This window comes from Arvicola amphibius, chromosome 4, assembly GCF_903992535.2.
Source record: "Arvicola amphibius chromosome 4, mArvAmp1.2, whole genome shotgun sequence".
NCBI classification, from domain to species: Eukaryota; Metazoa; Chordata; class Mammalia; order Rodentia; family Cricetidae; genus Arvicola; species Arvicola amphibius.
The window spans coordinates 51,908,156-51,935,908 of NC_052050.1; the positions used below are offsets into that span (position 1 = coordinate 51,908,156).

The 27,753-nt window shown below is 53.0% G+C and overlaps 2 protein-coding genes and 2 non-coding genes across 9 annotated transcripts; all 4 read right to left on the minus strand.

The window, feature by feature from the left end:
• Positions 1 to 2,136: 2,136 nt before the first annotated feature.
• On the minus strand, positions 2,137 to 2,218 carry Trnas-cga. The gene has a single exon. It is a non-coding gene; the product is annotated as a tRNA-Ser (tRNA).
• Positions 2,219 to 2,442: 224 nt separating this feature from the next.
• On the minus strand, positions 2,443 to 2,516 carry Trnat-agu. Its single transcript has one exon. It is a non-coding gene; the product is annotated as a tRNA-Thr (tRNA).
• A 476-nt stretch (positions 2,517 to 2,992) lies between these two features.
• Per1 (period circadian regulator 1) lies at positions 2,993 to 17,707 on the minus strand. Of its 5 annotated transcripts, none has more exons than XM_038326597.2 (23): positions 17,606 to 17,707; positions 12,006 to 12,413; positions 11,803 to 11,901; positions 11,554 to 11,708; positions 11,337 to 11,458; positions 11,048 to 11,249; positions 10,849 to 10,900; positions 10,587 to 10,729; positions 10,138 to 10,216; positions 9,960 to 10,066; positions 9,657 to 9,810; positions 9,457 to 9,565; positions 9,240 to 9,371; positions 8,975 to 9,080; positions 8,699 to 8,864; positions 8,484 to 8,614; positions 8,075 to 8,254; positions 7,310 to 7,552; positions 5,833 to 6,440; positions 5,209 to 5,416; positions 4,826 to 5,015; positions 4,386 to 4,536; positions 2,993 to 3,815 (listed from the first exon to the last, which is right to left on the minus strand). In XM_038326597.2, exons 2-23 carry the CDS (start codon positions 12,278 to 12,280, stop codon positions 3,543 to 3,545), a joined length of 3,885 nt encoding a protein of 1,294 aa, XP_038182525.1. In that variant the 5' UTR covers positions 12,281 to 12,413; positions 17,606 to 17,707; the 3' UTR covers positions 2,993 to 3,542. The 5 variants fall into 5 exon arrangements, with proteins under 5 accessions (XP_038182525.1, XP_038182527.1, XP_038182528.1 ...); XM_038326599.2 differs by lacking the exon at positions 17,606 to 17,707 and adding an exon at positions 15,575 to 17,580; XM_038326600.2 differs by lacking the exon at positions 17,606 to 17,707 and adding an exon at positions 14,839 to 15,306.
• Positions 17,708 to 19,618: 1,911 nt separating this feature from the next.
• Vamp2 (vesicle associated membrane protein 2) lies at positions 19,619 to 23,489 on the minus strand. Of its 2 annotated transcripts, XM_038326383.2 has the most exons (4): positions 23,349 to 23,489; positions 22,725 to 22,845; positions 22,084 to 22,242; positions 19,619 to 21,991 (listed from the first exon to the last, which is right to left on the minus strand). In XM_038326383.2, coding segments are annotated over exons 1-4 (408 nt in total). In that variant the 5' UTR covers positions 23,351 to 23,489; the 3' UTR covers positions 19,619 to 21,865. The 2 variants fall into 2 exon arrangements, with proteins under 2 accessions (XP_038182311.1, XP_038182312.1); XM_038326384.2 differs by lacking the exons at positions 22,725 to 22,845; positions 23,349 to 23,489 and having other exon boundaries at positions 19,619 to 21,329; positions 21,940 to 21,991; positions 22,084 to 22,718.
• Between the last annotated feature and the right edge of the window lie 4,264 nt (positions 23,490 to 27,753).

The window sequence follows — 27,753 nt, forward strand, 5'->3', positions numbered from 1 at the left end:
TTTCAGAGTTGTGAAGAAGGCAGCTCAAGACAATTGTCTCACATACTTGTAATTTTGTTGTCATTATGTCTCCTGCTGACCAAACTTTTCCTAGTGCCTGGAATGCAGCCCTTGCTATCCCTATCTGCCTCTTGACGTCTGAAATAGTTCCCTCCTTTGAACAGAAGATAGCACTCCTTGGAGGAGCGCATGGGATAAAGTGAAGAGGAAGACCCAAAAGACAGTGGATAGACGGCAGAAAGGAAGACTGTGGAACCTTGGGTATGACGATAACACAAGCATCTAGGACTGCTCAGAATAGGAGGAACTGGAGAACTGCCGTAAGCGGGCAGCCCATGCATGCTTAAGCATTGCCAGGGCATTGATGATGATGATGATGATGATGATGATGATGATGATGATACCAGAGATGCCTCAGCAGAAAGCACAGAGAAGAGAGGCCACTGGAAGACTGAGCCTTGGACTCCCCTAACACTTATGATGCAGAACGGGAGTCTGTGGAAGAGCTGCTAATGGAGCAGAAGGGATGTCAGAAGGGTGTCGGAGGCTGGAAGGCAGCGAAGAGGCTCTAAGGGCCTGCTTCTGTCCATTTAGCAATGTAATGGCTATCTATAACCTTAACAAAGGGCGGCTATGATGGTGAGAAGGGTATAAACGTGGTTGGAGGGGGTTCAAAGGAGCACTGGAAGGTAGAAACAGTGAGATCACTTATTGTTACACAGAGGAACAAGGAACAAAATGGTAACTGGAGAACAGCATAGGGTCCAGACAGTTTCTTACTGGTTTTTGGCCTTTTCCCCAGTTGACTTAGACCACTATAGTCTGAGCAATCAGGAAAGAATAGAGGTCTGTCTAGCTCAGAAGTCTGGAAGCTGGGAAGCCTGAGAACATGGAGCCAGCAAGTCTAGTGAGGGCTTTCTTGTTGACAGAGGGAATCGTACAATGTGGAAGTGACGGAACAAGTAAACTTGTTGGAGTCGCTTCTTAGAAAGCTGTCGGCGTGGGGCCTCTATTCATATGCTATCCTCTAGTTTGAATAATGTCCTTAAGACCCTACAAAAAAAGGGGGGGCTGGAGAGATGGCTTAGCGATTAAGAGCACTGGTTGTTCTTCCAAAGGTCCTGAGTTCAATTCCCAGCAACCACATGGTGGCTTACAACCATCTGTGATAAGATCTGGTGCCCTCTTCTGGCCTGGAGGCAGAATACTGTAAACATAATAAATCACCCTACCTTCCATCAAATTACACATCTGGGGATTAAGTTGCCAACACAAGAACTTTTCAAGGACACACAACAGATATTTTTGTTCTTGTGGACGGAATCACCACATCTGGAAGCTGATGGGAGCAATACATTCCAAAGGGAAATTTTGATGGCATGGAAAACAGAGTAACAAGGGTCAGAGGGCTGGAAAATCTAGATGTGGAGGTTGGCCATAGTTCAGTGGAAGCGTTCTTCTGTAGTTGTCAGGGAAAGGAGGCGGGTGGCAGTAAGGGCATGCAGCTGCAGCTGTCCATGGGAAACTGTCTTCCCAGTGAGTCAGAAACAGAGCCTCAGCTCTACACAAAGAACTGTAGACAACCGAGAAAAGCTGGGAGGGGAGAGAAGGCCCACCCCAGGAAAGTGTGTACAAACTGGTTGTCCAATGCAAAGCCGTCAGCCCAGAAAACATATACAGGTAGCATTATACGAACCGAACAGGCTATATTTGAGAATGTGTGTGTGTGTGTGTGTGTGTGTGTGTGTGTATGCATGCAATAACAATTAGAAAAATAAGGTCATGAATCTGAAGGAGAGCAGGATGAGTATACAGGTGGTTTTGAAGGGAGGGAAGGAAAGGGAAGTGAGAGATGAAATCAAATTACAATCTCAAAAACGAAAAATAGATTTGAAGGAGAGGCGAATGGGAGATTCGTGGTTTCAGATGACACAGTCGAAAAGTAGAGGAAAAGGTTGAGTAGATTTTGAGTGGAGCTGGAAATCTTTGTGGTTTGGAATTGAGTCCACGGTAGTTTCAGCTTCGCACGGGGGCGCTAACGAGCTGATCTCCGTGAGCGCGTCTACAAAGAAAGAAGTAGAAAACGAACTGTTTCCCGCTAACCAAAGCAGCAACACCTAATACCAAAACTAGTTACGCTGTGAGCAGGATTCGAACCTACGCGGGGAAACCCCATTGGATTTCGAGTCCAACGCCTTAACCACTCGGCCATCACAGCCGCGGGCGGCCATCGACTTGCGGAACTATAGCTGCCTATCAAGGCCGTGAACCCCGGCGGACTCGGCGGTTTTGTAAAAACAGCTGTGCTTTTTTTAACCGCCGGTAAAACCAGTTCCCGCGAGGACGGCGGCTTCGGGGCCCTAAGAAGGGGCCAGGTGGAGAAGAGAACTTCGCGGCAGATGTCAAGAATTCAGCAATAATATACCACATCCCATGCAAGTCAGGCACCGCTGGGATTTGAACCCAGGATCTCCTGTTTACTAGACAGGCGCTTTAACCAGCTAAGCCACGGCGCCAACGGGTGTGTTGGGTGTTTTTAGGACCAGTTGTTACTGACGGGAGGTGGGCAGGGAAAAGTGAAGTCCAAAAATCTCCATTGCACCTCGGTTGATTCAACCCACTCGGGCTCCTTCCTTGCAGGAAGGCTAAAGAATTCAGCTAAACTACCACGGGTTTCCCAGCGCTTCCATGTGCTTCTGCCACAGTACCTATGACGGGAGCTTGTCTGAGACCTTAACCACATTCTTGCTTCTCTGCGTCTCAAGATAACCAAACTAACTAAGGTAATGGTAGAGTATAGTTCTATTGTGTGAGCAAAACCCTTTGCTGCCAGGAATGCGGAGGAAAAGGAATAGGGCTCATTACAACCTTGCTGGTGGTAGGGACAATCCTCCCCTCACCCAAACTCCCGACTTTATTCCACAAAGTCTTGGGGTTTTGGTTTTTCATTTTGTATTTAAAAAAAAAAAAAAAAAAAACAACAGACACAATATCAAAAACACAAATGCCATTGGTAGAGGGTAGAGCTGAGAACACCTGGGTCCCACCAGAGGGGCAGCACCAGGGACTCCATGGTCCACCAACCTCCCCTACCCTGGAGCAGCTAGGGGTTCAAAACCCCTGGGTCCTACATGGACCCCAGGCTCCCCTCCTCCCATCTTGAGATGAGGTAAGAGAGTGAGCTGTCTCCCCCAATAAATAAGTGCGGCCCCGACCCTCTGACTGGGACTCAGGCTCAGCTGAGATTTGAAGAGGCCGATTCAGCAGCGTGTCAGCCACCTGAACTGGATGAGGGAAGGTCTCCTCAGCAGGGTGGGGACGGACAATCCTCCAAACTGGGCTGAAAACTTCCGCTCTCTGCTAAGAGGCCAGAGGCAGCTCCTGGGTCCTGGACTGGTAGTGGGGGTCCTGCCCCCTGTGTGAGGAGAAGCTGGGGCAGTTTCCTATTGGTTGGTCCAGCCATAGCTTGAGTTCTAAGAACCCCAACATGGTTGAAAAGGAAGCCTCTCATAGACTGCTGTAAGTGACTCCCAAAATGGAGTCTAGCTGGTGCCATTTTCTTCTGCAGGTAAAGCTGGACTGGATGAGTTCCCACCTTGTTCTTCTTCCTCCATGGCAGAGTCCTGAGAGCTTGAGCCCTTAGCCCCAGTTTGGGTCTGGGCCTCCTCACCACCACCACCACCATCACCACCACCACCACCACCCTCGCCTCCACCCTCCTCCATGGGCTCCAGCCCCAATCCATCCAGTTCTGAGTAGAGTGGGTCATCAGAATGGCCAGGATCTTGAACGCTGTTACCGCAGTCCACACAAGCCTTAGAGGGAAAGCAGGACATGAGGTAAGCAGGCTCCTCAGTGGGAGTTGGCAAGCCCAGCATCCCAACCTTAACCTAACCCCGAGTCCCAAAATAATCTCCCAAGAAACCAGCCCACACATGTGGCTAAAGGCTAGCAAGGTTGGAAAATCCTCCACTGAAGGGGCTGGAGAGCCCAGCTGCAGACATCGGCACCCACATGGTGGCTCAACCAGCCTTAACTCCAGTTCCAGAGCTCCCTCTTCTGCCCTCCATGGACACAGGACCAGGCGCACATGCGCTATATAGACACATATGCAGACAAAAACACTCATATACAGAAAGCTGAAAATTTTTAAGGAAGTGCTCCCCACTACTATGGGATGGTATAAGGGGCCAGAGAAGTTCTGTAAAAACTCATGAGGTAATGTGGTTTAACATTACATAATCCAACAACAGATTTAGGGGATTAGCATCCTTCAGAATTAATGATCCAAAGATACTGACATCAGACTTTACTTCTCTATCCCTTGAACTTGAGTTCAGTTTCTTCCACCCTAGTCTCTCCCTGGCTTCCCAGACTTCTCTCACCATGACATCAAGGGCTCGAGGCAGCTGGCCCTTCCGGACCCAGGAGTGCACAGCACCCAGTTCCCGCCGCTGATCCTCCGAGAACCGTGGCTGTTGCTTCTGCATGGCCCGGAGCCTCTCCCGGTCTTGCTTCAGCACAGAGGCCGTGTCCCTGTGTGAGGATGGTAGAGGCCAGGATCCAGAGTCAAGACCCATGGCGTTGACATTCTTCAACTACAATTCCTTAACCCACTGTCTTCTGTGCCCTCCCTGAAGGAAAGTAAGATTTCAATACCAGGAAAGCTACTGTCAACTACTGATGGGCCCCAAAGGACAGGGGCTTATGCCACGACGGGCACCTCCCAGACCCACACCACAAAGAACCTCAGATATCTGGGTCGTGCAGGGAGGCTAGTCTGTGATGCTCTGAAAGGGAAGACGATGAGGCCTCTAAAGCTCACCTGGTGGGCACCTGGTAAGTCATCATGACATGCTGGTCAGCATTGGCCATGAGCAGCCAGATGGGATCCTGGAGCACATACTTGATGACCTGGTCCCCAGGCTCAGTCCTGGCCTGAGCTGCACCGGCCTCAGCCTCTGAAGAGTCAATGCTACCGAAGTACTTGCTTGTGTGGCTGCTTTGACTGCTGCCTGTGGAGGAGTGGGAAAGGCCAATGGAGCCAGTCTGGCTAACACATCCACCCTGAGAGGCTTCGCCAGGCCACCTTCTCAGGCCCACTGTGTCCAGCCCACTGGTCTTAACAAATTAGGTCAAACTGGGGCTTAGCTTCCCACCTCCCCATCTCTGTCCTACTCTGGGAAGTCCTGGAGGATGAGCACTCACGAGTAATGCTGGCTGAGGTGCTCCCCCCTTCGTGGGATCCTGAACCAGACCCAGAGCCTAAGCCAGAGCCCAGGGAGCCTGAGGCAGCTGAGCCTGTGCCAGAGCGGGAATCTTCTTGTAGTAGTAACTCCAGCAGGTCACTGGAGCCTGAAAGTGCGTCCTGATTGGAGGACTCAGTTACCGCGTCCTGATTGGAGGACTCAGTTACCTAGAGACAGAGGCGAGTGGGGGGGGGGACGACAGGAAGGAGTCAACACTGCAGCTTCTTCTCAACTGCTTCTACTGCCGAGGAGAACCAGAGGAGACACACCCAACCTAACAGCTCTTTGCTCCTTGCTCCATGACACAGGGCCAAGCTGAGAGGAGTAGCAGGGAACATAATGCAGACCCTTCCCAGGAGGCAGATACGCTCTCAGAATGTACACTGATGTACACTGTTATGTCCTCGCCACCTGTTGGACAGAACCATCCCTTCCCAGAGGAGGCAGCTGATTTCTGCTCCACTCACAAACTCCACTTGGACCCCCCACCCACAGCAACCCCAGGAAGCTGAGAACTGACCCAGGCAGAAGAGGGGCAAGGGCTGAGGGCACTGGGAAAGGGGGAAGAGAACTTGTTGCTCACCAGTCTGGCCTCTGGCTCAGCAGCTTCCTCACTGGGAGGGAGGGGCCCAGAACTGCTTCCAGGGCCCCCTGCAGCAGCACCCCCCTCAGTGCGGGGGGACTCCTCAAGCTGCAGCAGATTGAGCTGAAGTGGGGAACTGCATCTTGAGTTGAACAGTGGGGAGTCTGGGCGGTGCGGGGGGCTAGGGTCCAGTGGGGGCAGGGATGGAGAAGGCGAGTGGGAAGGAGTGGGTGGCCCCTCAGCAGGGGCCTGGGATACCCCATATGGATAGCTAGGTGGGGCAGGGAATAGATAGTTAGGGAGCACCAAGGCCACCATTGGAGTTACCAAGGGAGAAGGGAAAGTAGCAGAGGGCACAGATGTGGGAGCAGGGGGCAGAGGTTGGGGACCTCCTCGAGGGGAGAACACTGGGAGTGGGTAGGGTTGGACCACTGCTGGGAAGGGGGTAGTGGCTGGTGGGGGTGACCAGGGTCCAGAAGAGGGCACAGGGGAAGGATGGGAGACATAGCAAGGAGTTTCAGGCTGGGGGGTCTGGTGGTGACGAGAACGTTTTGCTTTAGATCTGCAGTGGTGTCGGCGACCAGGGGGCATGGGGCCATGGTGGCAGCCTGTGGGGAAAGACCAGGGTTAGCAAGGAGCCTGTCACCTCCACTGCCCTAACACAGTGAGAAGAGGACAGGTAAAGGGCCGAAAGAGCTGCTCAGCCTGCACGCAAAAAAAAAAAAAAAAAAAAAAAAAAAAAACAAAACCAGAAGCTAGGAAGTAGGGGAAGTTTCAGGGACGAATAACAGGAGCCAGGGGACAGGGGGGTTTATTGTAAAAGAAGCCAGGGAAGGGCAAGGTTACATGAGGGTCAAGCTGGGGGTGTGCAAAACAGAGGCACACTGGTGGCTAAGAGAAGGCAGAGTGGGGTCCATGGATGAATAGGCAGGTGACTTCAGTACTTCTGCCAAAATCCCTCAGGCTGGCACAGCCTGGATACTTGTCCTGCCAGTTGAAGCTGTGCTCTGCCTAACTCCTGGAGCAATGTGGTGGGCAGAATAGGCCAGGCCTCAGTCCTACGTCCTGCAGCTGCCTACAGGTCTCCTGCAGGTACCTAGACGGACTACTTTCCATCCGGAAGTCCAACCCCATCCGAGAGTGGCCCAGTCTCTGCAGGTCGCAATCAGTGATGCTGAGTCCCATATGAGGGCAACTTTTGCCAGTTCCCAGGCCAGGGCTCGAGGAGCTTACCTGGAACCGAGCACTTTCACCTGCTTGTCTCAGCGCCAGCCCCCCAAGCTTCCCTCCTCAGTTTCCAGCCTGGAAGCCTGGCCTAGCAGGAAGAAGCTATCTAGGCATCTAAACAGGGTCCTGACGGTGCAGACTGCATCAGCCTGGGTCCCAGGGCAGAAACATCTCCCTCACCACCACATGACCACCCTCAGCACCTGGCTGGCTGCGTGAAAAGCATCTCAAGGAAGGCCCAGGTGGCTACCTCGCTCGCCAGGGGCAGAGGGCGCCACAGAAGAGTTGTCAAGTCCACGAAGCCTGCCAAGGTCTCTGAAGCGGCTGAGGAAGGCTTGCTCTTCCTTTTGTGTGTGCAGGGACAGCACGGCCTTGGTCAGACCCACTGGGCGGTAAGCATCTGGGGCTGGGTCAGGAGCTACTGTGGGGCTGGGGGCTGGGCTAGGGGTTGGGCCAGGGGCTAGGCCAGGCAGGTCCTCCATCATGGTGATGTCTAAGGAAGGTGAGATGGGGAAAAGGTGGTGAGAAACATCTCAGAAGTCAGCACAGCCACACTACTACCTCCCTGCCAAGAGCTAGACCTGGACTCTTCTTCCCATGCAAAACTATCCCAGGAGAAAAGAGGATGCTCAGTTCCCAGCCATGGCCAAGACCCTGCAGGCACCCCTGGGGTGACACCTCCACCTAAGGGAAGCCCATATCTTGCTTTTCACACATTAAAGGTCTACCCAAAGATCCCGAAGTCTTCACATCCCTTGCTTTAGATCCTCTATGGTCAGCACTTCAGTGTTGGGCCCTCCCCTTACACCCTGCTTTTATGGTTCAACTGACAGTAAGAACACAGGAAGAAGAATGGGGTGGGAGTAGGGAGCAAGCATCAGAGGTTAGCAGGGTAGACAGTGAGGAGCTAAGGTGGCCTCCTTCTCTCCACTGGGGGGAGGGAATGGAGAAAGGCAGGGAGGAAAGAGAGGGACCAAGTGGGCCCCAGTCACTACCCCTCACTCCACGCCCATACCCGACTCTGGGGGCTTCTTGTCTCCCACATGGACGATGGTGGAGCTGAAGCTGCACTGGCTGGTGATAGACGCCACGCTCTCTGCCTTATTGGCCAGGGCAAGCGGGCTCAGGGTGCCTCCCACCACTGGCTCCTTCCGAGGAGTGCCCCCCTCCCCAGACAGCACTGCTGACGTCGAATCTGTGCGGAGAGATGGCACTGGTTACCCACCCTATCCCTTGGAAGGTCCGGAGAGGGAATCCCAGGGAAGAGTGGGAAAGGATTGGCTAGAGGGAGGAACCTGGAGATCAGGAGGCAGGAAAGGAGGGCCGGGAAGAGCAGCTAGGAGCCACCCAAGACAGAAGTGTAAAGGCCCGGGATTACCAGGACTGCAAGGGCAATGGGAGCCAGGCATGCACTATGTCTTTACCTTTCTTGGCCCCCACAGGAACTGGGCCTGCCCTCTGCTTGTCATCATCAGAGGCAGAGGAGGCCGTGCAGGAAGAGGAGGAGGCACATTTACGCTTTGTTGTGCTGGGAATGTTGCAGCTCTCCAAATACCTAGGGCGGACAAAGCAAAGAGTTTCAGGGCAGGGCCTAGGGCAGGAAAGAAAGCCTGAGGGAGAAGGTGACTGGCAGCCTCACCTGAGGATGCTGTCCAGGCAATTGATCTGCTGGTAGGAACAGCTGGAGGCTTCCTTCCTCTCTGGCTCCTCAGGGGCCAAGGCTAGTGGGGCTTGGTCGGGAGCAGGGGCCACCTCCAGTTCAGGGTTTGGGGACTGGCAGGGAAGGACTTTGGCCTTGAATGTACCTGTAGCAGGGACAAGGAGAGGAAAAGGCAAGTGGCTTAGGAATGAGGGTAAGGGGAACCTGAGGCTTTAGTCCTCATCCCTGTGCTGCTCTAAGATGTTACCAACTTACCAAGGAGGCGGGTCCGAGGAGGAGGCTTGGCCCGGGACTCAATGAAGAGCTGTTGTCCCTGGTGTTTCACCAGATGCACGTCCTTACAGATCTGCTGGAAAGTCACCTGTGGGACAGCAGAGCATTGGGCAGCATTGGGGTGCCAGTGCCAGGGGCCCAAGTATCAGTAAGAAGACCGGAAGCCTAGGCAATGGTAGCATGAGGAACAGGCAATGTCCAAAGAGAGCGGACCATGAGAAAGATGACATGGGAGAAGGCTACTCACTGGAGCAGGAGGCCCAGGCCCCTCAGCATCACCCCCATTGCTATCACTGGAGGAGCCAGGGCTATGGAGAGGACCGGGGGACATCAGAGGGCCAACTCCACAGAGACCTGTGGGGCTGGAGCTGTGCACAGGCTGCAGCAAGGAGAAAGATGGGTTGGTTGGATGTCTACATCCTGCCCCTGACCACTTCACTCTTGAGGCCTTCCTCAACTCTCACCTGCAACAGCAGTCGATGAATCTGCTCCGAGAGCTCCTGTATATCGGAGTCCAGGGACAGAGCCGGGCTGGGGGCTGGGGGAGTGAAGACGTCCTCGTTCAGGGGTGCCCTGCAGGATGGTAAGGGTGAATACAGTCCTTTCCTTGATCCTGTCCTATTGCCCCATCCCCAGTGTCAGCTCAGAGAAATGGCACACTTACGTGCGTACTTTATGGCGGCCCAACACAAAAGCCACCTTGCGGCTCCAGGGGTGTACGAAGCCGGCCCAGCTGGTGTCCATGGTGACATATTCCCCATTCCGAGCACAGAAGCGAATAGGAGAGTGGTCAAAGGGCTGGCCTGCAAGCTGCAGAACTGTGGAAGCAGGGAAGAAAGTGGTGTTAGTGGGTGGGAGAGGCACACACAGACACACACGAGACCAAAGCACTGAGCGACACCACCGCAAGGGCAGTTAAGAAACCCTAGGACAAGCAGGGCAGGAGAGCAAGACGAGGAGAACTCACTCTTCTTATGGATGGCCAGCATGAGGGGTCGGTCCTCAGGATGCAGAAAGAGGAGCACTGGAGCCCCCAGGAGATCCTGGGGCAGGTAGCCCAGCAGCGGCGCAGCCCTGCAATGAGAGGAGCTGTCAGACCACGGGTTGGCCCTGGTTACCCACCTTCCTTCATGTCTTTACCTTACCTTTCATCTACATCCTGGAAGAGGCAGCTGGGTGTGTGTCGTGTGGTAAAGACCCTCTTGTCAGGAGGGATCCGGGGTGCTGCAGCACAGAGCATGGAGGTTTCATTTTCAGAGCGCTAGCTGCTCAGCCCTCCTCTCTGCCGAGGGTCTGGCTGCCCGGCATTCCTCCTCTCAGCTCAGACCTGGCTCAATAGCCCAGGGAGAGCCTGAGTCATCTGGTGACTCACACCAGAGATGACACTGAGAATCACCGACATTCTTTTTCACCTGTCACAACTCAGTGACTTCATCCTACCCTCCCTCAGCACGGCCTGACCCCTCTTCCTGACAACCTTCCTAAACCCTAAGGACCCCACGCAGACCTCCCAGACTCTCATATTAATTTCACCCCATCCTGGAGGGAAAACCGTCCTCCCATCTTCCCCGGGCCAGGGCCCTAGCCTAACCACCTTCATAGCCAGAGTGGATGCGCTCCGCAATGAGTAGGCAGCATGGCTGTGCAGGGGCCCCATCTGAGACCCGAATCTTGGTCACATATGGGGTGAGGCGGAATGGCTGGTACCGCGGCCCTGGATCCCGGTCAGGACCGCCTCTGGCAAGGGAAAGATGAAGGTTAGCGGTTTCCAGTGAAAAACCACCCACCCCCTTGTCCATCACAGAGATAACAGAGATGAATAGGAGAGAAGGCCTGCTCCTACTCCCCCTACCCACCTGATTCGGCAGAAGACAGACTTTTCCTGGGTGAAGTCTTTGAGGCCTGAACCTAGAATGGATGAGAATGACTGTAAGCACAGTGCCATCCCTTCCCTGGGCTGAGAAGAGCCCAGGAAATGAAAGCCTAGATTCAGGCTGCTCATAGCAGCAGCTTCTCAGAGCTGTTCCGTCCTCTGCATAGCATAGGGCACTTTACCTGTAGAGGTCCCCGTGCCCCAAGTGGGCAGTCGAGATGGTGTAGTAGAGCCATAGAAGACACCCACATCCTGGGGAGCTAGGAGCTCCGAGAAGCGGGCACCCCGAAACACATCCCGCTTGCAACGCAGCAGGACAGCAGCCTGCTCCGAAATATAGACAATCCGGCCTGTCAGGAAGGACACGGCCACAGAGAAGGTATCCTAAGAGACCAAATGAAGAGGAGACTTAGAAGCCGTAGGAATGGGGATGAAGGTGTGTGAGAACAGAGGACCCAAGCTGCGACTGACTTGGTTTCGAAGAGTGTATTCAGATGTGATATGCTCCAGCTCCTCCAGGGTATAAGTAGACATGTCCATGGCACAAGGCTCACCCTCCTCCAGACTCCACTGCTGATAATACTCCTGGTTAGCTGTAGGACAAGGGTATTCAAGCCATCTCAGTAAGGAGAATGGAACTTACAACAGTCTATGCCCCGGCCACACCCTGTCAGGAAGCTCCACTCACCCTGCACCTGCTTGACACATGCCAAGGCATACTGCAGTGTGGCCAGGGTCCCAGAGCGGCCCTTGCCCCGACGTTCCGGAGGCAGTCGAAGTTTGAGCTCCCGAAGTGCGGTCATGAGTTCCTTCTGGGTCCTGGCCCGAGCTGACTGTTCACTGCTACAAGGCCCACAAGGAACGACGGGGTAAAGACATTAGCCCCAGAATCCAGCCCCGATCCCCTGGCATCTCCCACGGCACTCACGCCACACACCTGCAGCCACTAGTAGACGGGTTGTCCTGCTCTGAGCTGGCACTCAGGAGGCTATAGGCAATGGAGCTGCTTGGTGGGGATGGGCTCTGGGAGTTTGTACTAGAAAAGAAGCGACAGTCCAAGGTGAGTGCCATGTGATCAACAGCACCGTGCTAGCACTGCTAGACTCCGAAGTACATGCACACACGCATGCACGCACGCACCTCTTGCTGCTCTCTGTGGTCTCCAGCAGGGCTGAGTCCTTGCCATTGCCGGAAGAGGAGCTATGCGAACTCCGCTGAGACGCGCCCCTGGACTCGTGTCCATTGGATTCATTGCCACTCGAGCCATTGCTGTTTGCATCGGTGTCATCAGCCAGGCTGGGCCCTGGGCGAGGCCGGTGCTGGGAGTTCCCAGGAGATGGGACTCCTCCAGGACAAAAAGGTTCTCCGGGCCTGGGGTCTCCTCCCCCATCAGCCCCTTCTAGGGGGCCACTCATGTCTGGGCCATGCAGCGGAGGACAAGACAGGGAAGGTGAAGAGGCCACCACGGGTGCCCAACGGGGCTTTTGTGGCCTGGATAAGGGAGGTGGGATGCCTGTCTCTGAGGGCTTACTAATTTAATCACAGCACCTAGAAAAAGAAACCAAGAAGGAAGGTTTAGCAAAGCTGAGCACCTGCTGGCAACAGGCAGTCCTTCCTGTCCCTCACTGAGGGGACTCAGGCCTGGAGCTTGCGCTAGAAAGCTAAGTTCTGTTTCTCGGTCCCCTTAGGGTACCACAGGTAGGAAGGTGGCTCTCTTAGGCCTTCTCTTCTGTCCTCTGCTAACGTGGAGTGGGTAGAGCCTGAACAATTAACTAGAACTATGGCTGTGGGACAAAGCTCGCAGGTTTCCTATCCCCTATTTCATCGGGTCCCCACTTGGTCTGGGACTCTGAGGCCTCTCAGAGCAGGGAGTGAGCTGATGGCCTCCTATATTTAGGCTTCCGGGCTAATTTTATCCGGGGGCGGTGCCACCCCCGCTGCACATGCGCGTCGATGTGCCTGGCCCCACCACGCGCTTCCGCCACAGCCACGGTCGCCTGGGAAACCGACGTCAGCCGCTGAGCTCAGCGGTTGCTGGAGGGACCACAGGAGGGCAGAAGCGACCCTTCCCCCACCCGCTATTGCTGTGGAAGTGGAAAACCGACCCACTACCACACTGGCCAAACCACCCTCATACTGGCTTGCAGAGACCCAGGGTCACCCATCTTAACAAATCCCCAGGGCCCAAGGGGCCCAGGAGCCATGTGAAGAGATGAGCTGTAGGGACTCCAGGAGCAGGTCCTAGCCTCCCCAGGGAGAAATACACGGCCTCTACTCTCTGTGGAAACGCCCCCATTCTAGCTCTTGCCTTGCTCCATCACTCTGATCAAGACACTGCTTTTCTTTCTCGGGCCCCTGCCCACTTCTGAACATGAGAACTGGAGTTACCACTTGGCACAGGCAAGGACCCAAGCATCTTCTCCAGTCCCCTACTTTTCTAGTTAACGCTACCACCGCCTTAGGTAGGGGACATATAACAACCAACCTATAGCTCTTTCCTCTACTCCCTGTCTAACCACACCCCCATCCCAAGTATTTTCCAAGCACCAGGAGAAAAGGGGAGGCTGTGGCCAACAGCAAGAACTAGCAATAGCACTGGGAACAGGATGTTCCGGCATGAAGCGGCTGACATCACGACCGGCATGGGGCCAGGAACTGGAGGGAGGAAGGCAGGGAGCAAAAACCTAAAGGGGTCTTTGTACCAGAGTAAACCCGAGGACCCTCCCCCCCCCCCCCGGTGACAAGAAAGGGTAAGGGGCCACATTCGCTAAAGGTTTGTTGTTGGGCTTAGGATGGCTGCGATGGAGACACAGAGGAGGAGGTAAGGTGAGCGAGGAAGAAACGCAGGCAACCCGGGAAGGGTTGAACACCTAGGGACCCAGGGGCGGGGAAGGGGTGGACAGGGACAAGAAGGCGGATTACTGATTTGTTTTCTAAGCGCCAGAGCTGAAAATGACCCATCACATTGGAAGAAGGGATAGCTAGCCAAGCTCCGGGACAAAGACTAGCCCTAGGATTTCAGCAGAGATCCCTACCTGGCTGTTCCAGCGCCCTCCAGCCGCCTGCGGTTTCAGCTCGCAACCGAGAAGCTCCGAGAGGCTGGGAGGCGTGTTGCATAATGCCAGGCCCTGCCCCTCATTGGCCTTCTGCCCGAAGAGCCGCAGGCCCCGCCCCCAGTTGGCTAAGGATCTCTCCCTGGCACCTGATTGGCTACTGGCTCCCACTGAGGTCAGGGCTGTGTCACACACATCCTTGCACGTGGACTTGGGTGCTGGTGCTGGGCTGAAGGGCCTCAGACAGCGCTCAGTCAGCCATGGGCTCAGGATGCCTCGCACGATAAATAACGAAGGGGACGTAAGGGAGGGAAGCTACTCCTTTTCAGGGAAAATGTCTGGGTCCCAGTGGGTGTTCAAGAGAAACCTACTTCCGGAACAGACCAGCCTTGCAGAACAAGACACCTGTCCTGGAGCCAGTTGAATAAAATATCCGCTACCAATGGGGAGTGGGAGAGAGAAAAACTAGACTGATATTTCCTGGCTTCTCCCCAACCTTGTCTCAAAGAATCTAATCCCTTGATCTGACACTTCAGATCCTGGAGAAGGGCAATTGAGGGTCCACGTGTCATTAGGGGTGAGTGGGTGATGGGAGGATACAGATAATAGAAAGGGCAGCGAGAGCCAATGGCTACTGTGAAGGGAAACAAAAGCAGGTGCCTCGATGGCCAATCAGAGAAAAGGTCTCCAGGCAGCCCACTTGGTGACTAGCACTGCCTCTTTGCAGAGGATGCAGCCACCCACATTCAGGGCTGCCCCCAAAGTGGGGGCCAGGAAACCAGAACTGCAAAGGGGGCAGCAGAGAGGGCAGTTGAGGCCCTAAACAGAAAAAGGTGGGGTGGCAAGGGCTTTATATTTCTGCTGTTTAGAAAAAGCAAGCTAAGGTTCGAGCAGCAAGTCCATTCATGTCACTCACTTACTGTACGCTCAGCAGTAACGGAAGTCAGTTTAGTGTCAGGACTTGACACCCAGGAGACTGTCGGTAAACATGACGACTTTGTTTCCATTAAGGGTAGGTAAGAGAGAGGGAGCCTCGCGAGGAGAGGAGGCAGCAAAGTACAATTTAAAAAGAAAAGCGGTGCGCTGACTCCTGAAGAGAGCAGGGGCTTGGCTGGGAGAGGAGTTAACGAGCCAGCCTGGGTCCCGGAGAGCAGCAGTGACACGTCCCCTCTACCCAGACCTGGGCTGAGTGGTTCCTCTCAGAGTTCCCTGGAAACGTAGGTGGCAGGTGAAGAGGCCTCCAAGCAGCCTCTGACATAATCAGCTGTAAGTGCACGCCCCTCGCTGTCACGTGGCTAAAGCTTTCCTTAACAATAGTGTTTCCCTTTAGAGAAGGCGGAGGGGCAGGGATCTGTAGAAAAGCTGGGACACAGAAGTGTTATAAAACAACCCAGAAAGACAGACGCAGGAAAACGGAAAACAAAAGACATGTGTGCCTGACTCCTCGGCTTCCTCTTCCTGAAAATGATCCTGCTTTCCTGCCCCCCGTACTGTGTGGAACCCTGTTCTCTCCTTTTTTGTTTTTCAGGCCCTCCCTCCCTCCACAGCTCTCAAGGATTCAGGTGTGACTCCTCTGACCCAAACAGCCACTGCTCGCCCACCTCCGTATTTGTCATTTACACAGACAAAGGGTTTCAGCCCTCCAACAGCCCCCACCTGATCCCAAGGCCCAGGTTGTCAGGTCTCGCGGTCCCCACAGTAACCAGGCTCTGCTGCCGTCAATGGAGAAGAGGGGGCGGGAGACAGTGCTGACGTCAAAGCGGAGGAAGGAGGCGGGGCGAGGCAGCCGGGGGAATGTGGGCCAGGGAGACTGGAGAGGCAGCGGTTTGGGAGGGAGCCAGCCCCAGAGGGCGGCGGCCAGCGCACCAGGGAACATCGTGTTCTCTTGGCTGGTGGCCCAGGACATGCACTCAGACTTGGCGCCTCCCCCAACCCCACGACAGCCGTCCCGTACAAAAGCCAGGGATTCCTGGAGAGACAGTTAGGAAGGAGGAAGGGGTCCCCCTTCCCTGACCCCCCATGCCTGACTCTCTTGTCGAGACTTGTGTTGGGCTCCCAGCTGGCTCTTACAGCTCCTGGCCTTGGCTTTTCCCCTTCACCAAATGTACACAGCTGCTGGCCAGGTACCAAAGAGCCACCGCGGGTAAATCGGAAGCCCAGGTTCAGCGAGGGAACGCGCACCTTTGCTCCTTCCTAGAGGGGCCCCTTTCAGAGGCGGAATTTCTAGTTACTATCACAACACAGCACAGGTGGGAGGGGGTCGGGGGAGCTGGATCTAGGATGAGGAAGTCAAACTGGGACAGAGTAAGTAGCCTCTGTCTGTAGCCCAGATCTTGGGAGAGGAATACAGGGAGGAATGATGGAATTTGGGCTGCTGCCTGCAGACCAGAAAAGTCAGGAAGAGGAAAAAGAGGAGTCATCAAAACTTGCAGAAAAACAGAAGATGATGGTCATTCCGAGCCACAACATTCACATAAATCCCTATTACTATCGTTTTGTTATCTTATACTTTGTATTTTAAATGACCCAAGCGATAGACTAAGTACTTTACATATACTGTTCTTTTTTAAGCCCTGAACAACTGACGGTCAATATCACCCTCATTTCAGAGGGACAGCTCAGACTTAGTAGGTGCTTCACTTGCCTTAATTTTCTGCTTCATAAAATGTTCTTAGTTTCCTAATAATGGAGCCTGAGGTTCAAGCTCTGATGATGGCTTGTCCTCTGCCTTCCACCCTGTGAAGTCAACGAGCCTCTACTCTGCACTCCAGCACTGTCAAGCCAGGACCTCTCAAACAGTCCCCTGCTTCTGAGTTTGGTGCCTAGAACACAAGCTGCATCCAGCTCCCTCTTCTCTCTCAGCCTGATCTCAAGGCATTGTTTCTACTCTACACACACCACCGCGGTTCATTTTTTTCAATGCTCAAAAACATAGAGATCATTCGAGAAGTCTCCTGCCACAGTGCTTTCCTAGGAACCTCACTTCCTCCCTCGCCCACCTCCCCCAGGCCTGACTGTCTAGACACTAGAGCAGCTTTTTTGGTGCCTCCTCACATCTAGCAGCTCGAGAGGAGTGGGCAAGCCGGTGATACAGAAGCTCTCTACCCTATCTTCTTTCAAAACCAACAAACTGCTAGCCCATTTCTGTTTGCAAGCAGGTCTCTGAGACCCCGACGCTGTCCTTTCTGCATGAAACAGTAACCCAGAGTCGTGATGCGACAGTCTCCGAGTCACACAAATCGGCACAGCAACCTTTCTCAGGTCACCACCCCACGCTCCCACCTGCCCTACCAGGCAGGGCCTTTCTCCAGGCTCCGACTCCCTGCCTCTTCCCAGAGGAGCCCACCCAACCTTAAACAGCTCTCAGGCTTCCTAAGACAGGCGCCTCAGCTCGCTCGGGAGGTTGAGGGTTTCTGAACATTCCGCGCTAGGCAGTGGGGTCCGGGGACCCTGGAGAGGTGAGACATCTGATACTGGTACCTCCCACTGACGTTCCCCTGGAGCTGAGTTTGCAGCCCACAACCATCAAACACTCCTACTGCAGCGAACACGCCTTTGCACAATCGCACACATATACCACGCCATCGACACCCCTTTTGGCCGAGCACATCTTCACAGGAAGAACAAAAACAAAACAAAACAAAAAAACAAAACACTTCGACCGCCCCGGAGTAGGGGGCTACTCACAGTTTCGACAGCACACATACATAATCCAAATTTCTTCACTATTGGGGACATTGGGTAGCTACTCCACAGGCTCCTCCAGGCCCTCCCTCTGCCCATTCTGTCACGCCTTCCAAGCTTATTGGCTTAGAGGCGCCAACCCATGCCCCGCTCCGCGTGCAGCCGACCAGCCCTTGCAAAGCCACCATTGGCACTTCAGGGCGCAGTCATCTTGCTATTGGATAACTTGGCAACCGGTAGTGACAGGACCACGTGAGAGAGGGAGCGACCCAGCGCGTTGATTGGACATCGGACAGGAAGCAACGCCCCTCACCCACTCTCAAGGCTTTTATTGGCTGTGGACACAACCCCGCCCTACCTAAAAAAGTGACGCAGATGCCAGCCCTGCCCTAAAAACTTTCTCATAGGCTGAGGTCTCGGAGATGTAGGGAACACGTGCAGGCCGGCTCACGCGGCAACTTGTTTACCGAGAAGCTGGGGATTTTCCTTGACGACACTTACCCAAGACTGTGGAGTCTGCGCAGGCGTACCGAGCGACTTGTACGCAGGCGTAGATGTGATAGCCTATGGCGTAGTGGGAATACTTAAAGAGACTCTGAGAGGCTCCTGGTGCCCTAGTTTTGTGTCTCTGATTATCCCCAAAGCTTAAGTCTGAGCATTAGCGTGAAAAGGTCTTTATATTGCATGACGATGACGGTGAAATGACAACCGCCTCCTGTTCTCTGTGCCAGACGCTTCTTGCCAAGGCCGGCTCACTACTCATAACCTCACAAGAGACGAGATGCAGGGGTTACATAATCAGTCAGAATTCCCATGTTAACATGTTGATGAAAAAGCTCTGACACCGTGAAGCATATTGTCGATGTCTTGTGGCCTATGGAAAGCCTAAACCTATAAGTAATTTCAGGGATTAAATGCAAAAAGCCTAATATATTTAAACTCCCCATAAAGAGAATTAGGGTAGAGTATTGCTAAATAAAAGACACCTGGGCACCTTAGACCCTCTAAAATAATTTCCAATGTAAGGGCCTGAAAATCAATTTTTAATAATGCCTCTAATAGTTCTTATTTCTTGGCAAAGTGAGGTGACACACACCTTTAATCCCAGCACAAAAGAGACAGAGAGGCACTTGGATCTCAAGGCCACCTTGCTCTACATGAGTTCCAGGGCAGTCAGAGCTACATGGTGACACCCTGTCTCCCCCCCCCCCCAAAAAGTTATTTTTATTTAGGCAGGATCTCACTATGTAGACTAGGCTGGCCACATGCTTGATTAAAGGCACACACCACACCTGGCCCTCTAGTGGTTCTTAGACTCACTTCTCTCTAGGTTCAACAGCCCTGGAGAGGCAAGGATCACCAACATCCAGCAAGTACCACTCACACTGGCAGTGACTAGTCCCTCATACCCTGAACACAGAAGGAAACACTGGCTCTTCCCTACACAGCTACATCTCAGTGATGCTCCTGAAGTGTGTATATGGGGACAGGGGTACTTACAGAGCTTTGAGAGTTCAAGAGAGGGCTAAAGTGGCAGTCACACAACAAAGTGCAAGGGTAGTATGCCATCTATAGCCAGCTTTATGCCACAGTTGGCTCTGTCTCATCAAGCTGATCTTTTTTCAAGCATTCATCTGGATGTCTGGCGCTGAGCTGGAAAGGGGACGAAATGCCCCCACAGAGCAGCCCAGGAGAGGATGGCTTTGAAAGAGCCTAAGGGGTAGCCAGGAATTCAATGGTAGCAACATACTCGAGGGAGGGCAGGGAGTGGGGAGCTGGGAACCTCAGGCTGTAGAGTTCACCTGGCTTAGACACACCAGGTTCCTTAGTGATTCTCATCTCCTAGTGCCCCACATGGCCACTTCGGGAATCACACTTTGCAAGGGCCCAATTGAGGTCACGGCCTCCAGCAACAGGCCAGCTCCTTCCAATGAATCTTTTCCACCCCATTCCATTATACCTGAATATCCAATACTCTTAATTCTGGTTAAGAAAAAGACTGTAGACACCACCTGGTTACTCATTACACGTTTATTGTACATTTTCACAATCTGGATGCGCCACAGAATTGGGGGCATGGGGTAGGGGAAGAAGGAAGGCAGGGGACACTGGGATAATATTGGGGGTCTAGAACACAAGCACCCCCACCCCCAGCATCTCTCCTACCCTTTCACACCACAGTTTAGATCTCCTTGGTTCCCCTCCACATAGAAAACCTGGTGTGTGTGAGGGGAAGAGTTTGGGGACACTCCCCCCACCATGGTAGGTTAAGGGGCTGTACCCTCAGACCCCTAAAACTGTGCCATTTTAAAAGACTAGATCCTCCTTCTATCATTTCACCCAAAAAGGGAATAGCTTGCACTCTCTCTCTCTTTCTCTCTCCCCCTCTCTCTGGGCTCAACAGCCCTGGAGAAAGGTGAGGATCCCCACCATCCAGCAAGTCCCATACACATATTGGCAGTGACTAGTACCCCCACCCTGAATACAGGGGGGCAGTCAGAGGAGCTGGGCAGTGATGGGGGGCAACACCCACCCCCAGACTGGGGAGGAAAGTTTTCATTCCAACCTCTAGCAAGGAAGAAGCCAGAGATTTCAGGCAGGAATTGGGGGGATTCTAGTTTGTCCTGCTCCTCCCCAAGGCAGTGATGACACACACAAACTGGAGCCACCCCTCCTCAAGGAATCAGATTGTGGTCAGCCCCCAATTCTCCTGGTGGGAGGAGGAGGCAGATCAGGCAGATGGGAGGGAGGGAGACCCCCTGGGAATGTCAGTTGAGTGCCCCACATGAAAACTGGGGAGCAGGAATGTAGGGAGAGACCCCGAGTGGCAGAATTATTGGTCCATCATAACACACTGAACTCCAAGACACACACCAGCTGGGGGGGAGGAAGAGGAGGGTACAAGAGGTTTGGGAAATGGGGTAAGGGAGGTAAACTAGACTAGAGGGGCTGGGAGGGGGCAATTCTGGGGCCCAGAGCAGCCTGGTTCCCCAAAAGCCTAGGCTCCCCACCACCTGCAGGTAATGTCGTGCAAATGAAGTGTGATAAGAGGACCAATGGAGACAAACTCTTCAGAAAAGAAAAAAAAAAAAACACAGAGAAGAGTGATGGAACAAAAAGGAAGGAAACGCAAAAGATGTTTGTATGCAAATGATATGCTAATTAATATCTTGGAAGCTCCCAGAAAACCTTGGGATTCTTAGGACCAAGTGGGACCAGTCTCAGAGCCTTCCAAGGGATACAAAGATGCAACCTAGGGAAGCCTGGACAGGTGGGAGTTTTTGTTTGTTTCTGTGGAGTTTGCTTTTTGTTTTGGGAGGGTCAGGAATTATACAGGGAAGCTAGGGAAGGGCCAGTTAAATCCAAGGGAAGGAGGAGAGGGGCTATTGCATAGCAGATGCAAATGAGGGGACTTGGGTCTATCAGGAAAAGAGGAAAAGGGACAGAGGATGAGAGAGAGAGGTGAGGGGAACCTCAGGAAGGGGTGTTAAGGACAACCGGAAAAAATCTTCTAGTAATAAAACTACAAACAGACCAAATATATATAATATTATATATGTATAAATAACAGCTGGCTATTTACAGGGGCACACACACGGACACACACACACGGATCCAAGGGAGGGGGCTGAAAGATATGGCTGAGAGGTGGAGGAACGGCTGGGGGTGGGAGAGAGGCCCTTCTTAGGCAGGGCAGACTCCTCAGGGATTTAAGTGCTGAAGTAAACTGTGGAGAGAGGGCGAGAGGAGGACGAGGGAGAGGGGTAGAAAGAGAAAGAAAGCAGTGTGTCAGGCCTGGCCCTGTTCCAAACCTCCCCACTCCCCAGCTGGCTGGCATCCCTTCCCCTCTCTGAGCCTCAGTTTCTTCACCCATATAACAAAGGGAACTTGACAAGTGGGTATTTAGAGTTTGTAAACTCCATAACAGGACAAAGGAGCACAGAATCTTTAATCCACTGGGCATCCAAGAGTGGAGTACTTGGTTTCCTGCTTGCATCCAAGCTCCTCAACCCTCACTGTCTTCTACTCCCCAGTTCTAGGATCCCCAGACTGGGCTCTCTTAGAACCAAAGGGTTCTCAGTGGAGCGCCAAGGACCGACCCAGTAGATTATCTTCAAAATCTTAACAGAAATTACCTAGAACCAGGTAAATTAAGGCTATACAACAGCCTAGTTTTTTTGGCTCTAGATCTCTAGATGAATCAGAAATGCCAATAGCAGCAAAATGTGTTTTCGTTGAAGAGTAAAACTAGGTTAATGACCTTCAAAACCCAGAATCCACAGGGAAAACCTCTACCTCTCCAGAGAAAGGGCCTTGGCCACTCCTGCCCCACTCACCGATGATGATGATGAGGATGATGGCGCAAATCACTCCCAAGATTATCATCATCTAGGAGTGAGAGGGAGGGTCAATGAGATGAACGGTGCCACCCTCAGTCACCCACTGGCCCTCCGACCTGTCCCCATCTCCTGCCCCCTTACTTTGAGGTTTTTCCACCAGTATTTGCGCTTGAGCTTGGCTGCACTTGTTTCAAACTGGGAGGCCCCTGCCTGGAGGGCATCTGCACGATCATCCAGCTCCGATAGCTTCTGGTCCCGCTCCAGGACCTTGTCCACATTCACCCTCATGATATCCACCACCTGGGGGAGGGGTCCACGAGGCAGGGGGTGTGCCAAGGCACGCCTCAAGGAGGGCACTTCTTGAACATGTGCCCATTGTGCCACACATGGAACATGCACCTGATGTTTACAGGCTAACATGTTAAGGACATACATAGAACATGCCTAGCACACCTGGAGACATGCAAGGAGCACACATCAGGGGCATGCTGCAGTCATACACTTGAGATGCCACCACAACACCCTCTATCTACAGATCAGCCTATGACCAAAGCACACCTGTCCCAGCTGGCACACCCCAGCCTAGCACAACTGATTAACACCCCATAACCCTTCAAGTGCATGCTGCCAGGGAAACAGAGATGGGACACGGTGTGTCTCTGACCCAAAACCCACAAGCATAAACTGTCATCACCTTCAAGCCAAGATGGGCTCCCACACCTATCTGCCAACCCCATCATCTTGCACCTTTGACACACACACACACACACACACACACTCACCTCATCCACCTGGGCCTGGGTCTGCTGCAGTCTCCTATTACTGGTAAGATTTGGAGGGGGTGCAGGGGGGCCACCCTCGCCGGCCGGGGCGGCAGGCGGGACGGTGGCAGCAGTAGCCGACCTAAGGAGGAGAAACGGATTAAGATTCAGGGCCTGAAGCCTCGGGGCCCGCGGCCGGGGCTCCACCCATCCACCTGTCCATCCATAGTCCCTCCAGTCTTCCCTTGCACGAGGAAAAGCCACCCGATGGGAAACCCAGTCACTCTACGGCCCCGCTGCGGTTGAGCTGCGTGACCTTGAGAGACCCTCCTCGTGCCTCAATTTCCCAGCCTGTTAAATGAAAGCGACCTCAGAGATGCTGCTCGGGGTCGATCTGAAATGACTGACAGCCATGGTGGCTGGGGCGGGGCGGGTGGACGCCGGGTCCGTTTCCTCCCGCGGCCATCGCCCGGGCCAAACCGCTTGGGACCGGTTCCGGGCGTCCAGGAGCAGACATGGGCACCAGCCTGGTCCACCGCGTGAGAGGCGCGGGCGGGACCCCCGTGTTTCCCGGCCCACTCCTCGGGGTGGCGGCAAGCGCGGGGCAGAACGTCGCGGGTGGCGAGTGGCGGGCGCCCGACTTACATGGCGGGGGTAGCGGGCAGAGGACTTGGCAGAGGCAGTGATGGCGGCGGCGGCGGCGGCGGCGGCGGCGGCGACTCGCGCTGGCTCCGACTGGCGCTGGCTGCCCGGGACTGGAAGATGGCGGCCGCACGTCACCCGCATCCGGGCACTGCGGCGGGGGCGGGGCGCGGCAGGCGACACGTCGCTAGCGGACCGCGGGGGCGGGGCGCTGCAGGGCCTGGGGTCGTCTAGTTGGGTCTGTGGGCCCTAGTGGTGAGCCTGGCTTGCAAATCACCGCTGTCCCCAAGGCGTCTGCTACCTGCCTCTTTTGGCACCCGCAACCAAGACCCACACCTCACCCCTAAACTGCATCCTCCCACATCCTTGAAGCGGATGCACTGGTCCTTACCATATACAGCCTAAGGTCTCACCCTACAACCTGGTCCCAACACCTGGTGACCCGCCCTTGGCTTCTGGAAAGGGTTGAGGGTGGAAAACAAGAAGCAACCAAGGCAGGTGCCAGAACAATACTGATAACTGGAATCCTGACGCTGGGGTGGAGGGCAATTGTGAGACCTGACCTCACCCTGCAACTGAATGTCTCAAGGGAGGTCTGAAGCCTCTGATTTTCTAGCAGGGTATGAGCAAAAGGAGTAACAGAAGACACCCAACACACACACACACACACACACACACACACACACACACACAAAGGGCTGTAAAAACCGCCCCTCCACATAGATAAAGTAAGTTCAGACCAGGTGTGGCTGGCAGTCAAAGCTGGAGCAGATCCCACAAAGATTAAACAATCTTAAAGACTCCAGGAAGGGCAAAGCTGACTGATGTTGGTTTGCCACATGGTAACTGCAGGGTGGTCCCCCACAGAGGTCAACAGTCCAGCCCCAGCTTTGATTCTAGCATAGGGACTGGGCGAAAAAGGACAGTGGGCAGGAATGTGGCACCTACACTGCGTATTTTGTAGGCACTGCTTCACCTGCAGATTAGCCTCACAGACATGACCTTGGCAGGGCCCTAAATACATCACACGTGTAGACAATAAATATTTGTTAAATGGCTTGATCTAGATAACACAATAGGAGATTATCTTAGATCTGGTCCATCCCTGACTGCTCCCTTTTAAGTACACTGACTGCCACAGCAGCTGTACACACGCCCATCCTGCATCTAGAGACCAGACCAGGGAGCCAGCTGTCTCTTTAGCAAGCCTCCAGGGTGCGGGAGGCATTTTAGGGGAGGACTAGTGACTCTGAGTTGGGAATACTCATTACATCCCTAAGAGAGCCTTAATCTCAGAGACAGGCAGGCAGGCTCCGGCTTCCTTCCCCCCACTCCAGGCTTCCCAAGGCCTCCAGAGTGTGAGATCCTCCTGCTGCAGTGCCCCACCCCCTCCCAGCAGACGCCCCAGGACCGGTTCTGTCGTGAGAGGTGTTATTTCCCAGCTGTCTGGGGGAGGTGAATGAGCAGGGGAGTGCGTGCTGGGTGCAGGATTCGCTCTTGGCTGCCTTCCTCTCTCAGAAGAAGCCATGAGCCTGATCTTTGTTTAGGCTGAGCTCCTGAAAAGAGCCACTTTGGTGGGGGTCTCAGATCAGCTGTGAGGCTCTTGCTTTCTGTCCCTGAGACCACTCTACTTTAATCACAGAACAACAAAGATGCCAAATTCCATTATTTCAAGTTCAAATGCTTTAGTGTCTGATTAGGAGACATCCTTGAGGGTGGGAATGAGTAACTGCAAGCAGAGCCCCACACACAGCCCAGTTCTCGGCCTGAACTAGAAGGGAAACAGTAAAATCTCAGATCCAGGTCTAGCCAAACGCAGAGGGCAGAGGATATGGGAGAGACAAGAGTCACAGACAAATCTGGGGAGGTTAGGCCTTGGCATATCGCTGGGAAAGTTGTCTTCCCAGGGGACTTTGGGGACAGCAACAGCAGTAAAACTGAAGGCACATGTGAACAGTGGAAAGGACCCAGTGTCTTCATCTTAGAGAGGGGACTGTCACTGCACAACCCAGCCCAGCCCACCTCGGCTGTGGAGTTAAGAAATTCTAAATTTAGATCAATGCTGGGGATGCGGGGAGGCTGTAGCGGAATAACCGAGTTCACCTGGAAATGTGTAGAGACTGTTTTCTGCAAACAGTAGGACTGAGACTCTGAATAGATGAGCTGAAGAAAAGCACACACACGGTATCTGTGAGCCCCAGACGCTTGCTTCCCACATTGGCCTGCTTCCAGGGATTGGTGGCAGAACTGCTAGGCCCAGGTCCTGAAGCTCATTTTAGGCTTAATGGAGCATGTTCATAATCCTGCACTTGGAAGGTGATGGCTGGGGGAGCAGGAGTGGTAAGACAATCTGCCAAGTGAGATAGCCTGGGGCCTGGAGAGATGATGGCTCAGTGGTTAAGACTAGTTACTGCTGTTCCAGAAAACCCTGGTCCAGTTTCCTACACGGCAGCTTGCAGCCATCTGTAATTCCAGTCCTAGGGGGTCTCACCATTTCTGGGCCCTCTGAACTCCACTGTGCACAGGCATACATGCAGGCAAAACTTCCATACACATAAAAATAGTTTTTTTAAAGAGTTAACAGAAACAAAACCCTCAAAGATAAGAACAAAAATTTAAAAAAAAAAAATATGCAGGAGGGGAGCGAGCCCAACATTTATTTCTGTTGTTGTTGGGTTTTTTGTTGTTGTTTTTTTCTCTGTGTAGCCCTGGCTGTTCTGGAACTCCCTCTGTAGTCCAGGCTGACCTCGAAGTCACAGAGCTCTATCCGTCTCTGCCTCCCGAGTGCTGGGATTAAAGGCATGCGCACAACTGCCCAGCCCAAGGTCCATTCTTAAAGAGCTCCTTCAGGGTTCTGATGTAGGTGACACAGAAATCGCACTTTAGCAAAAGCTTGCTCCACTATTTTCTTCCTCTTCACAGGACTCCTGGGTTTAGAGACTGGAGTGGAAGAGGAAGAGGGCTGGTTTATTTATCCCCACACTGACTCAGGAATTCCTTCCATCCTCGCAAGTCAAACCTTGAGAAGCCAATAATTAACTTTGTCCCCTCAATACAGATTTATTGTATTTATTAATTAACTTTGTCCCCTCAATACAGATTTATTGTATACAATATTTATGTATACAACATTCTGTCTCCATGCCAGAAGAGGGCGCCAGATCTCATTACAGATGGTTGTGAGCCACCATGTAGTTGCTGGGAATTGAACTCAGGACCTTTGGAAGAGCAGGCGGTGCTCTTAACCACTGAGCCATCTCTCCAGCCCTGAGAACAATGTTTTGATGGGGTCTTTGTTTGTTTGTTTTGAGACAGAGTTTCTCAATGTAACATGCCTTGGCTGTCTTGGAACTCACTCTGTGTTGGGGGGGGGGGTCATGCAAAGATGGGGACAGACCACCAAATTCTAATAAACCAGAAGCAAACTTTATTCCAGAAACCAGAATCCAGGAAAAAAATAAAATATCTCCATGATGCACAAAAAGCTTATCAGCTAGCTGAGACCATAGCCAGAGATGGATTTTGTCAGACTGGCAAAGGCCGGTTTCTAAACCCACCTTTTTATAATAGGGCCACCAAGCATTAGGTCGGAACAAAGGAACTTTTACAATCTCAAGGTAAAACTCAGATATAGTTTACCTTACTTTACAATCTCCATTAACAGAGTTTTTTTTTTTGTTTTGTTTTTTGTTTTTTTTTTTTTTTTTTGAGACAGGGTTTCCCTGTAGTTTCTAGAGCCTGTCCTGGAGCTAGCTCTTGTAGACCAGGCTGGCCTCTGCCTCCCGAGTGCTGGGATTAAAGGCGTGCGCCACCACCGCCCGGCCATTACCAGAGTTTTTAGTTAAACTAGTGTTGTTTTTAATCTATTGTCTTTCCTGGTACTTCCAGGTGGTGTTTACTGAAGCCCTGTGCTCTCCCCTTTGATGCTGCCAGTTTCACATAGCAGGGATAATGCTTAACCCAGAGGTCATATATCTATTTCCTAAAAGTTGACTCAGCTCATATCCGTAGGCTAGCTCTCAGTTTGCAGAGAGATGCTTTGGCCTTGTAAACAGAGCTATAGGTTGTAAAGCAGAGTAACCCACTGTTAATAGTTAATCCTCGAGCTGCTGAGAAAGCTGCAGACAGTCTGTTCTCATTCTCCTAGGCTTACAACTTTATATTTCCTTATTTCTGCATTCCTATTTCTGGAATCTACATTTTTATTTTCTTATTCTTGGACCCTTCGCTCTGTAGACCAGAGCTGGCCTCAAACTCACAGAGATCCCCTACCTCTGCTTTCTGAGTGCTGGTATTGAAGGCCTGTGTCACCGCCACCTGGCAGATGGAGTCTTTTTTGGTTCGTTTTGATTTCATCTCTTAACTTTTTTTTCCACATCTAGGAAAGTTAGGTTGGATTTTGTGCTTG

What these genes read in the sequence shown, in the direction of transcription:
- Per1 (XM_038326597.2), bottom strand. Translation starts at nt 12,280, where the DNA reads ATGAGTGGCCCCCTAGAAGGGGCTGATGGGGGAGGAGACCCCAGGCCC. An exon ending in CATCCACTCTGGCTATGAAG is followed by an intron (nt 10,217 to 10,586) that starts GTGGTTAGGCTA and finishes TCTGTGCTGCAG; the next exon opens with CACCCCGGATCCCTCCTGAC. An exon ending in ACTTACCAGGTGCCCACCAG is followed by an intron (nt 4,537 to 4,825) that starts GTGAGCTTTAGA and finishes ATCCTCACACAG; the next exon opens with GGACACGGCCTCTGTGCTGA.
- Vamp2 (XM_038326383.2), bottom strand. An exon ending in CCCAGGCCCAGGTGGATGAG is followed by an intron (nt 22,243 to 22,724) that starts GTGAGTGTGTGT and finishes CCCCTCCCCCAG; the next exon opens with GTGGTGGATATCATGAGGGT. An exon ending in ACTGGTGGAAAAACCTCAAA is followed by an intron (nt 21,992 to 22,083) that starts GTAAGGGGGCAG and finishes TCTCACTCCTAG; the next exon opens with ATGATGATAATCTTGGGAGT.